General features: G+C 44.3%; 1 protein-coding gene across 2 annotated transcripts in view; it reads right to left on the reverse strand.

The window, feature by feature from the left end:
* B3GNT7 (UDP-GlcNAc:betaGal beta-1,3-N-acetylglucosaminyltransferase 7) overlaps positions 1 to 17,064 on the reverse strand; it is a 68,392-nt gene extending 51,328 nt beyond the window's left edge. Inside the window, exon 1 of one of the 2 annotated variants that reach the window (XM_077487675.1) lies at positions 16,926 to 17,064. In XM_077487675.1, coding sequence (XP_077343801.1) covers positions 16,926 to 16,936 — 11 coding nt within the window. In that variant the 5' untranslated portion in view covers positions 16,937 to 17,064. The remainder of the gene's footprint in view (positions 1 to 16,925) is intronic. The other variant, XM_077487676.1, reaches the window with a different exon arrangement.
* Between the last annotated feature and the right edge of the window lie 1,028 nt (positions 17,065 to 18,092).

An 18,092-nucleotide genomic window follows, 5' to 3' on the forward strand; every position in this document is an offset into this window, starting at 1 on the left:
GGGCAGCCAGACCCCCCTTGTTTTGGTACTGCAATGTTTGCAGATTAATCCTAGCGTGACCTTTCTTCCAAATTAACTCTCTGAAAAGCGTCTGTCTTTTTGAACCATTTTTCCCCCCCAATTAAAATTGGAGAATTATGAAGTAGCGCAACTGTGGCATCCAGATCATTCTGATCAAGTTGGCACGTCCTGCCACAGATAGGGGCAGTCTACTCCAGATGTCACATTTCTGCTTGAATTTTAACAATAGTGGGGCTAAATTATCAAGTATATATTGATTCGGGTCCTTTGACACAACTATCCCAAGATATTTCATTTTTTCTACTACTTTTAACTGGGATATTCCTAATGGAATATTCCTATATAAACCCTGAATGATCTGGATGAATAAGTTTCGATATACATTTATTCAATCTAGATGCCAGCACCTTTGCCACGATTTTAACATTGGCGCACAATGAGAATATTAGTCTATATGCGGATGCTTCAAGTGGATCTTTCTCTTCCTTCTGTAAAACTACTATAGTTGCTTCAGTCATCGAAGAGGGCAAACTCCCCCTCTCAGCTGCCCAACTTAGTGTCTTTAGGAGTTCTGGGAGCAGCACCACCCCATAATAACCCATCAGGGCCGGGAGATTTACAATTGGACATACCGGCTACTGCTCGAATCAACTCCTCTAAAACTATTGGGGAATCAAGCATATTCCTATCGCTCTCCGAGAGAGCGGGCAGTTACACTTTTCCCAGAAACCTGTACATTGCCTTGATTTGTACAATTCCCTGTAAAACTCAGAAAATATATCTATAATGCCGGTTCAGATGAGATTTCTCCACCTGGAGTCCTAATCAAAGATATAACCGAGGAAGGGGAGTTGGTTCTCGCTAGGAGCGCCAATAAACACCCCATTTTTTCCCCCCTTCTCCAAAAGAGTTGTGTCTCTGAAAAAGTCTCTTATTTTCAGCTTTCCTAGTTATCGCCTCTTTATATTCCTGCTGCTTATCAAGCCATATCCTTTGCTTCACTGGGGTTGGATCTATCACATACTGTCTGACATCTAATTTCTTATATTTTCCTCCCATTCCTTTGATTTCTTCTTAATTTTTGCCACCTGTTCTATTAGCAACCCCCTAAGGAAAGCCTTAAGGGTGCCATATTACACCTGCTGATGCTGTCCCTTCGTTAACCACTTGCCGCCCGCCCTATAACAAATTGACGGTGACAAAGTGGTTGCATAATCCTGATCGGACGTCATATGACGTGATCAGGATTATGAGCCGCTGCGCGCCCCCGGGGGCGCGCATCGTGGCGATCGCTGTTGCGGGGTGTCAGTCTGACACCCGGCAACTACGATCTCGGTAAAGAGTCTCCGACGGAGACTCTTTACCACGTGATCAGCCGTGTCCAATCACGGCTGATCACAGTGTAAATAGGAAAAGCCGGTGATCGGCTTTTCCTCACTCGCGTCTGTCAGACACGAGTAGAGGAGAGCCGATCGGCTGCTCCTCTGACAGGGGGGGGTCTGTGCTGATCGATTATCAGCACAGCCCCCCCGAGGATGCCCACACTGGACCACTAGGGACGCCACCAGACCACCAGGGATGCCCAGGACAAGGGATGCCACCCTAGACCACCAGGGATTCCAGTCAGTGCCACAATGGATGCCAGTGCCCATAATGGATGCCAATCAGTGCCCACAATGGGCATCACTGATTGGCATGCATTATTGTTTGGCACTGATTGGCATCCATTAATACAATATATAATACAATGTCGCCTATCAGTGCCCATCCGTGCCCACCTGTGCCGCCTACCCATGCCCACCTGTGCCGACTAACCCATGCCAATCCGTGCCAGCTATCAGTGCCAATTTGTGCCACCTATCAGTGCCCATCCGTGTCGCCCAGTGCCACCCATCAGTGCCACATATTGGTGTCCATCAATGCCACCTCATCAGTGCCACCTCATCGGTGCCACTTCATTGGTGCCCCCTCATCGGTGCCCATCAGTGCCGCCATATTGCCCATCAGTGTAACCCCATCAGTGCCCATCAGTGAAGGAGAAAACTTACTTATTTGCAAAGTTTTGAAACTGAAACAAGAAAAAACATTTTTTTTTCCCAAATTTTCGGTATTTTTTTATTTGTTTAGCAAAAAATAAAAACCGCAGAGGTGATCAAATACCACCAAATGGTCTATTTGTGGGAAAAAAAATGATAAAAATTTCATTTTGGTACAGTGTAGCATGACCGCGCAATTGTCAAAGTGCGACAGCGCTGAAAGCTCAAAATTGGTCTGGGCAGGAAGGTGTTTAAGTGCCTGGTATTGAAGTGGTTAATTTCCACAAACTTTTAATCTTGTAGTTATTTCTTCTGGTTTCTCCATTAATTCCAACCATAGGGGATTTATTGCCCATATTGTTGAAATGCTTCTGACTTTTAAATTTACGGTAATGACCAAAAGGTGAGCGGTCCGATTCTCCCCTCAGCCAATGCTCTGTTTTTTTTATAAAACCGAAACGCATCACTGTTACCTACTGCCATGTCTATACGGGAAAGTGTAGAGTATGTGCCTGAGAAAGAATATTGCCGGCTATTTGGGTTCCATAAATCCCGCCATCCCACTTCTTCCAAAAATGTACCTAGACGGCTCTCCGCTGGCCTCTCTGTCCGAACCCCTGGTGAAAATCTATCCAGACTACTATCTAGTACTGCATTGAAATCCCCCATAACTATATCTACCTTATCCTCTACAATTTTTAGTAACCTATATAAGATCTCAAGTTTAAATAGGGGAGGGACGTACACATTTGCAAGAATATATGGTTTGCCCTCTATTAAACAATTCAAAAAAATATAGCAACCCAGCGTGTCTATACTGACATTCCTGCAGGAGAACGACACTCCTCTCTTATATTGATTTACAAATTTCTTACTATTAAATTGTATTTTAGTGTCATGTGTGAGGTGTGTCTCCTGCAGGCATATCAGCCCAACCTTATGGGATTCCAGTACGGAAAACACAGTAGCCTTTTTAATGGGGTCACCTATCGCTCGTATATTCAAAGAACCTATATTTAAAGTTTTAGACGTCTTCTGGTAAATGGATAAAAGAGTCAAACTTTTCCTCCAAATATAAAACCAAGGCAAACAAAAGCATAGAAAGAACATCATATATCCCCAAAAAATTAGAACATAAAAATAGTGGGACCAAGAGAGAAGGGCCCTTTTTGCCATACCTGCTCCTCCCCCCTTATCCACTTTTAGTTTATTTATATCCCTCAGTGCAAAATTTGTACCAAAGTTTATATCAAAATAAGCTTTACCCTCTATAATTATATTTATAAGATTAATTTTCCCCTGAACATGTGCGTCTCCTTAGTGGCTTTACTATAATTTTCTACCTCCTCCCTACCCCTCCCTCCCTTATTATATTCCTCCCTCCCCTTTACCCCCCCCCCCCACACACATATCCCCCCTCCCCTCCCCTTAAGCCGGCCTGGGCTAACCCTGGGGGCATAGTTTGTGACCAATTCATTCATTCATTCCTTTCCCACTCCACCCTTCCACCATAGCCCTGTGTGCGTGTAACTTATTTTTAGTTTCATATTTTTTACATACTTGTCACCTGTAGAAAATGTCTCCCGTTTCTCTAGCTTTTTGCATCAGGGCCACCTTGTCCTTGTAATTAAGCATTTTCATTATTACTGGTCTGGGGCATCCTCTTGGTGAAGGTGCTCTAGTAGGCACTCCGTTGGTTCTCTCGATCGCAAAAAGATGTGAAAATGTCTCTGCCCCAAATATTTCCCCAAGCCATTTTTCCATAAACTCTATAGGCCGAGTACCCTCACTCCGCTCCGGTAGACCTACCACCCTTACGTTGTTCCTACGGAGCTTATTTTCCATTTCGTCCATTTTAACTTTATATGTGCCCAATTGCTCTTGCATAGTTTTAAACTCCTGCTTCATTGGGTATAGGCTATCCTCCACCTGGCTTAATCTCTCCTCCAATGTGGTTGTCCTCTCCTCTGTTTTTTGTAGTTCTTGACTCATTAGAGATAGCTCTTCCTTAATGTCTTTTAGTTGATCGCACAATCCTTTACAAACATTAACTGCATACAGTACGTCTTTTAATGTTGGTTCATCTTCAGCTGATACATTTAAGACAGGAGCATTTTCAACCACATTTTCTGGGGTAACTCCCACTGGGGGTTTTTTACTTACAGTTTTTGTAGTAGATGGTACCACTGACATTTGGCCCTGGCTCTTTCTATCTCCAGTACCTCCTGTCTGAGATTTTGCCTGGACTTCATGATTACTCTTAGCTGGTGATTGTGTAAGGGTGTGCGCGTACCTCTCCAATTTGGCCGATGCTGCCGCCTGGTTCCCCTTCTTTGCTAAGCGAGTGTTTTGGGAGCTTGGGTTCCCCTGGTGCAGCTGTTCCTCACCTTTTTTTCTTGTCATGGCCGACTGTAAAAGAATGCTGAGCACTGCTGAGCAAAGGGTAGTTGCGGGGCAGCTTGAGACCTCTCTTTCCAGGGAGTATTCACAGGTGCTAGTCCTCTCACTTTGCTTGTGCTGTCTGACCCCCTCAAGCTCCGTTTGTGGCAGTCCACACTAGCACCCCCGTCCTTCAGCTCTCGCGGAAACTCACGAGTCTGCAGGGAGTTACCAGGCTAACAGCGGACGCTGCTCCCGTGACGCTGAAGCGGGGCGGCCAACACACGCACGCCACCGCTCTCCTCCCGTACAACCCAGCGGTTCCACCCCTCTACTCCGATCCATGGCACACGGCGAGGGGAGACCCAGGACAAAATCGATCTGGTACAAGGCAGATGCGAGGCAGCTGCCGGAGCCTGGTCACGCCGTTCCTAAGAAAGGTGAAATATCCCCATGAGAGAAGCTGGAGAGGACCTCACACACACCTCTGCTCACGCCAACATCCGGTCACACTCCTCGATATTAAGTTTCCTTCCAAACAATACTAGTAAACATGGCAGAAATTCCATCTAAAGAGAATATTGTTTTTCCTCTCAGGCCCAAGCTACACAGGAATTTTAATTTCTTGCTTAAGCTGGCCATACACCAGTAGAACTTCACTCAAGTATTTACATTTTTGGAAAGTTCATATGATTTATTTTTTTTAAACTGTTAATTGGGTCAAATTGATGATCGCTTGACTGAAGTGATGGAATAACGAAAAAAAAAAAATAGCAGGATGGAAAATTTTTCCAGAATGAACAAAGCTCTGACAGTGAATGTTTTCATTCAGGAATTTCCATTCATTCCTAAATTTAATGTTAAAAGCAAACAAAATGTTTTACTTTCAAACAACATTCGGCAAATCTCTGATGGCATTACCAAATATACTGACAAGATTTTTCATGCAAACGTTTGTATTAAAATCTAAAGCCGGACCGAAATTCAGCCGATTCAGCCAAATCTCAATCCATGTATGGTTGTATTGACTTCAGTACATTCAGAATGTTGTTTTTTTCTTGAACGATCGCTTCTGCTGGGTATAGCTGGCAGCAGTGATCCTTGTATTTGGACGGTGGGGAAACCTCCCACTGTCAGAATACAATAACGCACCTGGAGGGATTCCCCCATTCACGCGGATTGTGTTGATGGGGGAAATCAGGAGATTTTCTTTCCTTTAACCCAGTGGTTCTCAACTCCTGTCCTCAGGACTCACTAACAGGCCAGGTTAACTGAAATACATCACAGGTGATATAATTTGCAGCTCGGTGATTGCAGTATTCTAGTCTGTAACTCCCCAAGGGAATACATAAAACCTGGCCTGTTAGTGGGCCCTGAGGACAGGAGTTGAGAACCATTGCTTTTACCCATGGCTAAAGGAAAGAAAACTGCATAAGTTATGGAGTGTATGAGCAACTTAAGAGAGCCGACAGTTCCTTAAAGTGAAGCTCCAGTCTCCTTGGCAGTTTTCTCCAAAAAGCACCCTCATAATTCTCTTTATTTGTATGATATAAATAGGATACTGTTAGAAGTGCATTTCTTCTCCTTAGGCTCCGTTCGCATCTTGCCAATCCAAAGCACCGCGATTCAAAATAGTGGCAAATCACAGGACACCCATGCGATCCTCGTCACTTCAAATTTTGCCGTGATTCGTCAGGCAACAATTGCGTTAAAATCGAGCAAACAGAATCTCGGGACACCTGTCGTCTACAAGCAGTTTTTGAACTTCTTGTGGATGACAGGCGTCCCACGATTTGCCACCATTTCCAATTGCGGGCAGAATTGCAACGATTCTGCCCGTGATTCGGAATGCCGAGATGTGAACGGAGCCTTACTTGTAAATATGACATTCATCACAGGATCCAAGCAGACAAGCAGCAGCAGCCATTACTAGTGTGGGCATCTGAAGGCCTCTCCTACTAGCTTCCAGAACTCCATGCAGCTGGCAACCCAGCATGCACATGTAGTGGCCCACTACGTTGTTTACAGGTTGCTACATCAATAATGGCGGCGTCGGCGGAAGTTCCCACCTCATTGTTATGGCAACCTGTCAATCAACACAGATCCTTGAAGGAAGGTAAGTGCGGTCTGAAGACCCATGGGATAGATGATACAGCTATCCCAGGGAGTCCTAGCGAATTGCCTAAAGATGAAATCACCTAGGCAGCCAGGACCGGAAGTGCTGACTATTAAAAAATAAGGTACTGAGAAAAAAAAATAAAAAATACTTGCCATTACAGACTGTTCTGCCAGTGGGCATTGTGTTGCAAGGAACATAAAGAAATGGGTGGAACTCTGCTTTAAATAGACTAAAGATAAAGTAGCTTAATCATGCTACTGAAGTAGCTAGGTGAGGAAAATAAACAAATGATTCACTACGGATTAAGCAATCAATGTCCCCACAACGTGCATCCGTATGTTCATGTACAAAGGATTGCTGCAAGATGCTACCCGTGCGGGTTATCTTGTATGGAATCATTTTATACCTAGCAATTATTCGCTAGTGGCTTAGCCACTTAAGGACCAAGCCTTTCTGAGATTTGTTGTTTACAAGTTACAAACAGTTTTTGTTGCTATAAAATTACTTAGACCCCCCAAACATTATACATTTTTTTTCTAAAACCCTAGAGAATAAAATGGCAGTCATTGTAATACCTACTGTCACACCATATTTGCACAATGGTCTTACAAGTGCACTTTTTTTGGAAAAAAAAAAATACACTTTTTTGAATTAAAAAATATAATAAAGACAACAGTAAAGTTAGCCCAATTTTTTTTTTTTTTTAATAGTTACATAGTTCGTAAGGTTGAATAAAGAATTACTACAATTGTCCCTATCCCTGTACATTGCACACTCACAATGGTCCCTACCCTTAAGGAGCCCGCAATCCAAGGTCCCCATTTATATACTAAGGCCAATTTTGGACAGAGGCCAATTAACCTACCAGCATGTCTTTGGAGTGTGGGAGGAATCCGGAGTACCTTGAGGAAACCCACGCAGGCACAGGGCGAACATGCAAACTCCAGGCAGGTAGTGTGGTGGATGGGATTCAAACCCGCGACCCTTTATACTGCTAGGGGAGAGTGCTAACCACCACACCACTGTGCCATATTGTAAAAGATAGTGTTACGCCAAGTAAATTGATACCCAACATGTCACGCTTCAAAATTGTGCCCACTCGTGGAACGGCGACAAATTTTTACCCTTAAAAATCTCCACAGGAGACGTTTAAAAAAAATTCTACAGATTGCATGTTTTGAGTTATAGAGGAGGTCTAGGGCTAGAATTATTGCTCTCATTCTACCAATACCTCACGTGTGTGTGGTTTGAACACTGTTTTCATACGCGGGCACTACTCAAGTATGTGTTCGCTTCTGCACGCAAGCTTGGCAGGGCGTGTTTAAAAAAATCTTATTTATTTTAACTTTTTTTTTTTTTTAAGAACAGTATAAAAAATAAAAAAGTGTCACTTTTATTCCTATTACAACGAATGTAAAAATCTCTTGTAATAAAAAAATAAAAAAAAAAACCTTGCATGTCAGGACCTCTTAAATATGAGATCTGGGGTCAAAAAAAAAAAAAAAAATGGGCCTTTAAGAGCTATGGGCCGAAATTACGCTTTGACGTTGCTTCCGCCCTGCAATGATATGGAGACGGGTGGGGGCCATCTTCCCCTCACTCGTCTCCATACCCAACACGGAAGAGGACCCGATCGCCTGCGCTACTGCTGACAGCTCCGTTAAGCAGTAGAGGGCACCAGAGAGCGGCAGAAGGGGAGGCCCCTCTCCTGCCGCTGATAAAAGTGATCCCGTGGCGAATCCGCTGCAGAGACCACTATCATCGGAAACCGGACCACCCACTGAAGAGTTTACCAGGGTTATGGCAGCTAGTTGCCACAACAAAGATATTCCTCTTCAAAGAGGACGTATATCGGCGTGCGGCGGTCCAGAAGTGGTTAAATAACAGGGCTGGGCTACTTAAAAATCTGCGTAGTTGTAACCTCTTTTGGCAACTGCCAGCAAGTGGTTAAGTCTCTCAATAGCAAGAGATTTAAACTGCCCACGTAGGTCTAAATTAATGAGGCTCTTTGGCTGCACCTGATACTAATGGCCCGTAAATACGATCTGAAAATCATTTGAGAAAATACTGCTTTCGAAGTGATTGTACAATAATCGGATCATTAGTACAGAGCTTTTGAGAGCCAATCACAACAGTTCATCCGATAGTATCCTATCGGACAACTACGAAAAAATTTTGTACGATGCCAGATCGTATGATTTTTGTTTAATCAGTACAGTTATCGTCCAACAATACAATACAAATACACTACAACACGACAGCACTTAAGAAATTTTGTCGTACGACAATTTGCATAACTTTAGTAAGCGCTTCATGTTCGATATACGACTAGCATTCAAATGTGTATGGGGCATAAGGCAGCCCATAGATGGATCATTTCTATTATCTACTGGTTAGTGGGGGTCAAACTGGCCACAGTGACCACAGATTTCCGAGGAGTAGATTGAAAAATCTTTCACAAATGAATGAAATCTAAGTACAGTACGTGTGGTTTTCATTCAAGAAAAAAAAAAAAAAAAAAAGAATACGTTCTGTAATGAAACGTGTTTAATATTCCATGATGGCAGGAAGGAATGTTCTCATGAATGATTTTTCTATAAACGTTAGAATGAAAATCTAGTCAACACAGACATACAACAGTCACTCATGAGACCCCACTAAACCACATCCACTTTGAGAATTTCAGCCAGTTTCTGAGGAGCCAGACAAAATTCTCTCAGTGGATGGCCTTGTTGGCCAACTTTCACCTAACATCCCTCAGCTAAACAAATCAAAGAAGCTGGAAGGAAAATTATCAGCCAAAAAGCAGCTGCATTCAATTAAAGGCAAATATTTTGACAGCCAGTGGAGTCGGCTGTCAAAATACAACTGGCACAGTGGGAGAATCATCCACCCGCGCTGTATAGCATGAATGGAGCAATCTGTTCATCCGCATCTGCAGGCTGAACATAATTCCTATCAGTGTATGGCCAGCTTAAACCTCCAGTAGCCCAAAGCACAACATATTGTCCTTGTAAATTATCCACCTATATTCAGCTTCTTCCTACCACAACAGCAGATCTTAGGCCCTTTCACATGGGTGCCTCCGCCAGACGGATTGCGCTTGCTCAGCGAGGCATCGCTCCATTGATCCCACTGAGATGACGGATGTCAGGTCCGTCTACTCTCACTGTGCAGAGTGGGCACGGACCCAGCCCTGCTCTCCTCTATGGGCAAATTGGGTAAAAAAATAAAAATAAAAATAGGACTGCCATCTGTCTGGATTTTGCGGACAGGATCAGATAGTGTAGGATGTCAGCGTACATGTCTCCGCTGACATCGGCCACTCCATAGGGAGGAGTGCAAGGTCCAATCAGGTCCCCCTGAAAAACTGACAGGCAAACCTGATTGGACAGCCCATGTGAAAGGGCCCTTAAAGTGGTTGTACACCCTGTACAAACACTTTTACCTACAGGTGCTGGAAATATCTCCTTAACCTCCACAGTTTAGGAGACATTTACAAAAAAGCAGTGCGCCGATGTCTATGGCACATGTGCACTTTAGAAAGGGCAGATCACAGAGCCGGAGTTCGTGGCCCCGGAAGGAAGAGGGGTGAAGATGGACACTCTCTGCTAGTGGGGACAACGTGGACACCGCAGGCTTCGTTTTCAGGTACATGACACATAATGGGCTACTATGTGATGCATAGTAGCCCATTATACTTTACCTTAATAAAGAGGAAGTAAAAGCCACCAGGATTTACTTCCTCTTTAAAGCTAAACTGTCCAGGAAGTTATCTAAATTACCTTTTAGGGAACAGGATGAATTTTTATCTGTAAGGCCCCATTCACATCTAGCGATTTGGGATCTCTGCGATTCCAGTGCTGGCAAAAACGCTGCACGCGTGTTTGTGTGCGCCATTCATTTTTCATGGCACTAAAACACAGTGCAATTGCTGTGATTGTCAGCCAATTTTTGATGGTCGCCAAAAAAGGAGCAGGAGCTTCATGCGATGCAGTTTGTCACAACTGCCACAGGATAAATCACTAAACATGAATAGCACACAAACATGCGTGCTGCGTTTTCCCAGCATTGCAATGGGATTTGGAATCATGGGCAGAATTGTGCTGATTCCACCTGCGATCCCAAATCGCTAGATTTCAGGTTCTTAGGAAGCAATTTTCTTTTTTTAACACACGTTATGTTACTTGAACAATGCCATGTTGAAGCATAAGTAGTCTCTTACTGGTGAAGCTACACGATGCATGCACACAGTGTGCACAAACAGCAGCTGTTGTCAGATTTGTGTTCTGTACAGATCAATGGTCAGCGCTGCTGCTGTCCGCATGTAACCGTTCATCCAAGAAGTTACTTGGAAATAGAGCTGCTGGCCAATGCAGACTGCATTTATGTAGGGTTTCTGACCACAGCTAATCAGTCACAGAGTGCAGCAGCGTCCGGAGATGGCTTCAACTGCCTATGAACGCAACTAAATATCTTCCCCTGGCCGTACACGTGGACTAAACTGTTGGTCAGCAACCAGTAGATCGCGGTCTGGGCTTGCTGACCCGCCATTCCAGAGCATCAAACCGGGTGCAATGCAGAGGGACTACTTGTAAAGTTGGAGCTGTTGTAGGGAGTAAGAGCCGCATAAGCCGATGCCTCCTCTGCAGTGCTGATTCCTGTCCCATGCGGAGTGATACCAACTGCACTCCCCCCCTTTATCCTGGCTAGTGGTCTCCAAAGTGGTGCAAGTAGCAGGGAAGAGGAAATCTTCAGGTCAGTTTGAAGCAATACACTGGGCATATTATTATAAGGCTGCTTTCACACTGATGTGCTGCAAATGCCCTGCAACCTTTAGTACAGCAAACAAGGGGTTACAGCAGGTAGAGTTGTGTTGCTTTTTCACCACCTGCTTTAACCCCTTAAACCCCGCCGAGGCATGCAGTTGTAGGATGCTAGCAGAGTGGCTTTATTTACTTAAATGGGTTGCCAATGGCAGGCAGTAACACCCATCAAAAGCATCAGGGGACTCATTTCCTGCTGCAGCATGTGTACACCTTTGGCTGCTGCCTCAGTGGCTAAAAGGGGGTAGGGATTGGGGGCAGTAAATCCATGAATCAACCCTAGGGTTTTACCACCCAACTTTTTGTGAACGATAACACAGGCTTCTGCTGCCGCACACAACTGAGGGCTCATTCACAAGTGCAGCAGGGACTGCTGCTCCTCTGAAAAGCGATCTGAGTGCGTTTGAAAGGTAGTGAGGAGGCGATATATTGCCTTCTCACCACCTGATTTAGCACATGATTGCAACACAGTAGCATTGCAATTAGAGCAGGGTTGCCAACCTTCTGCACCATTTTTTACTGACAAAACATGGAATATTTACTGAAGGTGCACATTTTTTACTGGCAACCTGAGAAATTACAGAACGCCTAATGAAAACGAACAGTGAATATTTTGAACAGTATAAACACGATGGGGAAACACTGACAATACCTATAACAAAGTCATTTTCTTGAGTTATATTTAAAAAGCCAACACATCATGAAATTATCAGCCCCCGATATTTACTGGCAGTTGTAAAAAAAAAAAATCTATTTTTACAAATTACCAGTAAATTTACTGGCAGTTGGCAAACCGGAATTAGAGGTTTAAATCAGGTGTGAGGAGATGACACTGTGTCCGGTGATCTTTGACTTCTCCCATGTTGTTCAGGTAGATCTCCACCTCGCAAGGTTGCCTACCCCTGTACAAAACCCTTCACCATTTTTGTTGCCCTTCTCTGGACTTTATCTTATCAATATGTTTTTGTAAGTGTGGTCTTCAGAAGTGGATACAGTATTCGAATGCCTAGTACACACGATGAGAAAGTGGGATGAAAAATTATGCTTTTGAAGCGATCGCATGATAATCTGATCGTTAGTACATGGCTTTCGAGAGTCGATCACTACAGTTCATGCGAAATTATCTGCATAAAAAAGGGACAAATTCTTCTCGGACGATACCAGAACGTACGATTTTCGTTTTAATCAGTGCAGTATTCGTCCAAAAAAAAAAAATGGGAAGACCAGGCAGCGGAAATGAAAGACTACATTACTATACAATACAAACACATTACTTCGGTTCTGAAGTTGTAATCAGTCGTACGAGAATTGTCAAAACTTTAGTAACCTATTGGTGTTCTATATGAGACCATCCAATATTCTCAGCTACAGGCTTGGTTCACATCACTGCAATATGCATTCTGGATGAAAGGGCACCCTGTTCATGTCAAGGTACTGCCCTACTTGTAGAAATGTGCGGAAAGACGTCACTGACCTCCCCTTTTTTTCTTCTTTAATCGATCAGCACGGAACCATACGGGGCTTGAGGAACACCATGCAATTTGACATACACATGCAAAATAATGAGGCTACAGTCACACCAGGGATTAAGATCGGTGCAAACTGCAGTGGTAGGAATCTTGCACATTCCTCACATGTGGCTCTCAGTCACTATATTGTCAGGTTACCAGCAGCCGCAGGTATTCACACAGCTAGCGATTACCTGCTGTGATCGCTGCTGGACGCAACATGAAGTGCATCCAGCAGGAATCACTGGCTGTGCAGAGAGCCGCTAAAAGCTGCGGCTGCCTATGACTGGTCATTACGGTAAAACGTGACCACTAGCCTCTGAGAGCAGCAGTATAAAAGCAGAGAACTCCTGTTTCTACAATTTGGACCAGCCTAAAAACAGAGGACTCCTGTTTCTACAATTTGTACCAGCCTTGACCACTGGTATGAATGTTGGCTTAAAGTGGAGTTCCACTCACTTTTCAGAGGTGGTCTTAAATGAAATACCACCTCTCGTTTTTGGCTAGTTAAAAAATTGTTTTCTTGTTCAATATTTTTATTGAAACATTTTCATCAATATAACAAAACAATAGAGTAATAAATATCCCAAACCGGGAGCCAACATAGTCCTTCAGTAGGGTTTATCAAAAACAAAATTTAAGAAGATAACAGCGATGTTAATGTAACAACATATTTATACCATATATCAATGCTAATTAATGCCCTGAAGGGTTGTAATAAACCATTGATCAGAGCAAATTAGTGACAATAAATGCTTTGTTTGCTATAGGATAATAAGATTGAGCAGGGGTCGGCAGAGTCTCAAAACCTGATTTTGTTCCAGAGGGATCAAGGGAGACACGCAAGCCACCCCGACTGGGATTAAAAAATTGTTTTCTTCTTCTAACTTACCTTTTTATGAAGTAAGCCTGTACTTCAGATCCATCTGGTCCGCAGCGCAGGACGTTATATCCTCTTCTCCAGCGAGCCCCCCTCATGCCTTCTGGGACATGCGTGTCCCCCAGAAGACAGCTGGCCAGTCACAAAGTGTTGCACAAGTCACGCATGCACAGTAGGAAACAAGCAGTAAAGCCGCAAGGCTCCACTGCCTGTTTCACTTAATTAGAATAGCAGCGTCTGCACCCGATCCGATTGAGGGATCGGCCTTGGGGGGGGGGGGGGGGGGGGCAGCATCACGGGCTCCCTGGACAGGCAAGTGTCCTTATTAAAAGTCAGCAGGTACAGTGTTTGTAGCTGCTGACTTTTTAAAAAAAAAAAAAATTTGGGGGTGGAACACCGCTTTAATGACATTCCTGCACATTGCCTAAAGAGCAGCGCATTTCTCACCAGTGTTCCCAGAATGCTATAATATTTACACTGCTATGACATGGGATCTGATATGCGAGACACCAAGTCACAAGACATGTCAAATTCAGCGTTTCCTTATGAAAGCCGTCTTAACTGATACTACACAAGCCGCTCCGACTTTAGAAAAGGTGCCTGCACTACTTTGTTCCGACTTGGGTGCAATTTCAGCCCTTGTACAGGCATCTAAATAGAATCCAAGTTGGATCAAGTCCGAAGGAAGTTACAGGGCAAAGTCATACGACTTTGCCACCGCAGGAGTGTGAACCGAGCCTAAATAAACGAAAGTATCTGTAACACTAGGTTCACACTAGTGCCGGCTGGGCATTCCATGTTTGCTCGGGGCACGGCAGCTCATTCATTTGAATAGCCTGCTGTGCCGTGTGAAAAGCACAAAAAAAAGTGCATGCACTTTAAAAAAGTGGCTGCATATGCTTTCCTTGCGATTCCTACAACCATGATAGTGCTGCAGGCTATGATGAGTGGGGGTGCCATTTAGAATGCGTCTGGCAAGAGCAGTGCGATTCGATTGCGGTTATCGATGCGATTCCTGCACCAGGAATGCACAGAGTAGGCTAGCGTGAACCTAACCTTAGAGAGGGAATCCTTCCAATGACAATTATGAGGGGCATTCTTCATTCTGACATCATGCTATAGTACCGTAAGCTGCAGCTATAGTCTATCAGCAGGGATTCCCTGACACCGGAAAGGTATTACAAGGGTTCCTCCGTGATAAAAAAAAAATGCTGAGAAAGGCTAGTTAAAAGCATTTCCACCAACCTTCAGTTTAGCAGGGGGAGACCTATACAAAAGGGATTTCTTGGAATAAATACCATTCATTAAACATTATCTGGATTTGCAGGACAAATACATTGACCAGGACTACCCCAGAAATCCCCCACCCAAGGCTTTGCACCGAACTCCTCTATTTTGTAAAGCCAGACACACACACACACTAGTAGGAATGGAATCATTCCAATCGGTGCAACTAAAGTCACAACAACTTTGAAAAAGGTTCCTGCACTACTTTGGGGCTACTTCATCGTGACTTGCATTGATATCTGTTAATGAAGTCGCAAGCAAGCCGCAATGAAGTTGCACAGAATGTCGGCTGTCGAAGCCGCGTAGATATGAACGGTGCTTAGACTGCTCCCACTCTGGATGAGGTAGCACAGGGGGGCACCTTTGAACAGCAGCATTGGCAGGCTGGCGGTAGGCGAGTGTTAGATGTATCAGCAGATTTAAATAAACTTATAAATTGAAGCCTAATGCCAGCTCACATTTTATAAGTATTTACAGCAAACAGGTTTTACAGAAATAAAAGTTGATCAGGTCACCCCTGGCTTACATGGTTGGCCACAACATTTTCAACCAATACATGTGCAGGAGACCTTGTACTGTTGAAAAAAAACAGCAGATTTACTGGCAGGATCACCAGGTGGAAAAAAAGCCAAAGGGGCCTTTCACACGGGCGGTCCCACCCAACGGACTCCGCTTTGTATAGCGGAGGATCGATCCGTTGATCCCCACTGAGCAGGCGGATGACAGGTCTGTCTCCACTCACTGTGCAGAGATGGACCTGTCAGAGTCCCGCTCTCCTCTATGGAGAGATGGGATGAGAATGGACTGCCCGTCTCTTTTCATCCAATCCCATACTCCAGATAGATGGAAAATAGGGTCACTATCCATCTGGATTTCACGGTCAGGATTGGATATCATCAGAGGACATATCATCGTTGACATCCCCCACTCCATAGGAGGTGAGTGGAGCGTCCGATCAGGTCCGCCTGAAAAACTGACAAGGCAGACCTGATCGGAAAACCCATGTGAAAGGGCACTAAAAAAGAAAAAACGAATGCAACCATCACATCTAAAGCTGGCCATACATTACACAATTTTCATATTCAATTATGTAGTGCAAGGGCCTGCATTATTGCATACAAATGGAAACCGGTTTGGTTTTTGGTAAATCTAAAAAGGAAAACTGTATAATGTATGGTCAGCCTAAGACCTGGTAAGCTTCAATAAAAAAAAATCAACGTTTGCTTTTGGGTTTAATACCACTTTAAATCTACTGCTTGCCCTATACAGATTCCCAGTGATAGGACCGCGGAGACCCAACTGCGGCAGGACCGCGGAGACCCAACTGCGGCAGGACCGCGGAGACCCAAGCTAGAGTTGCCACCTCATCCCTTTAAACCCGAACACCTTTGAATTACACAGGTTCTGAGGCTAATTAAATGCAGATAAGGCACCACGTGAGTTTAATTACCACCTTAATCAGCCACAGAACCTGTGTAATTAATATGTGTTCGGGTTTAAAGGGATGAGGTGGCAACTATAGACCCAACTGGCATAGGACTGCGGAGACCCAACTGAGATGTCTGATTAAGCTGCCAGAGTCCTAAGATCTCCATGCTTTACGATGGACTGGGAGGCCAGTAACGTCTCAGTAAAAACACTACAGCTCCCATATTTCCTCCATCATCATTCCCTTCCATCTCTGTGACTACGATCTCCAATATAGTAATATGGATATAGGTTGTAGTCAGGGAGTATAGAGATCAGGCACCTGGCAATGTATAGGAAAGATCGGAGACTCCCAGCACAGGTCTTTCTATAGAGGATTCCTTGTATCAGGTGGAAGCAATAAGAAAGTGATGATAGAAAGTAATAGAGGAGAAGACTCACCCCTGGATCATCCTGAGTGCGGAGCGGAGTGGAGAGGAGTGTGTGCGAGGCTGAGGACAGACAGCACTGCTGGGGGGGCGGGGCTATGCCCGGCTTTCATTCCATGGGCAGTGAGGTGGAGTCCTGTACTCCGGAGTGTGCGATCACACGACCAGTCTGCCATAGGAGGGAATACACCCAGTATACAGGTCATCTGTGCCCCAAGACACATACTGCACAATACCAACACAAGGTTGGATCATTGTGAAACGGGAATACAAAATGTAAATAAATAATCGGAATTAATAATAATAAAAATGGAATAAAACAAAAAATATCCTAAAATGCAGCTTAGCAGTCCTTACATATGCTGGGTGAATTCAATTTCATTATTTTAGGCTTTATTTCCAGCTGATCATCATGCTGGTCAACTTCCTTTAACCACTTGCTTACTGGGCACTTAAACCCCCTCCTATCCAGACCAATTTTCAGCTTTCAGCACTGATGCACTCTGATTGACAATTGCGCGGTCATACAACACTGGTGGTATTTGATCACCTGTGCGATTTTTATTTTTTTGTTAAAAAAATGTAAAAAGACAGAATAAAAAAAAATTTAATTTTAAAAATGGGTAATTTTTGTCCATCGATGTACGCTGATAAGGCGGCACTGATGGGCACCGATAGGTGGCAGTGATGGGCACTGATGGGTGGCAGTGATGGGCACCAATAGCTGGTAGTGATGGGCACTGATCGGTTACACCGATAGGCAGCACTTCTATATGGTACTGATTGGCACCACTGGTGGGCATTGATAGGTGGCACTTGTGGGCATTGATGGGTGGCACTTGTGGGCACTTTCAGGGTGCAATTATGAGGCATAATTGCCTCTTCCATTTCGGGGACCAATGTCCCTTTAAGGGGAGTCGGTGATCAGCTTTTTTTTTTTCTCCTCCCCTGTCAGCGTGAGGAGAAAAAAAAGCGATCACTGAGTTTTTGTATTTTTGTTTTGATCATGTTATCAGCTGTCATTGGCTGGCAGCTGATCACATAGTAAGGAGCCGGGACCGGCCCCTTACGAGTCTCAGTGACTCAGTGATCACAGCGCGCGCAGGGAGCGAGCACAGGGGAGGCCGTAGTGCGGATGCCAGGTGGTTAAAGTGATTTTAATGCTAACCAAAAGAGAAAA

This window comes from Lithobates pipiens, unplaced genomic scaffold, assembly GCF_037356315.1.
Source record: "Lithobates pipiens isolate NorthernLeopardFrog02 unplaced genomic scaffold, aLitPip1_a1.2 Scaffold_18, whole genome shotgun sequence".
NCBI classification, from domain to species: Eukaryota; Metazoa; Chordata; class Amphibia; order Anura; family Ranidae; genus Lithobates; species Lithobates pipiens.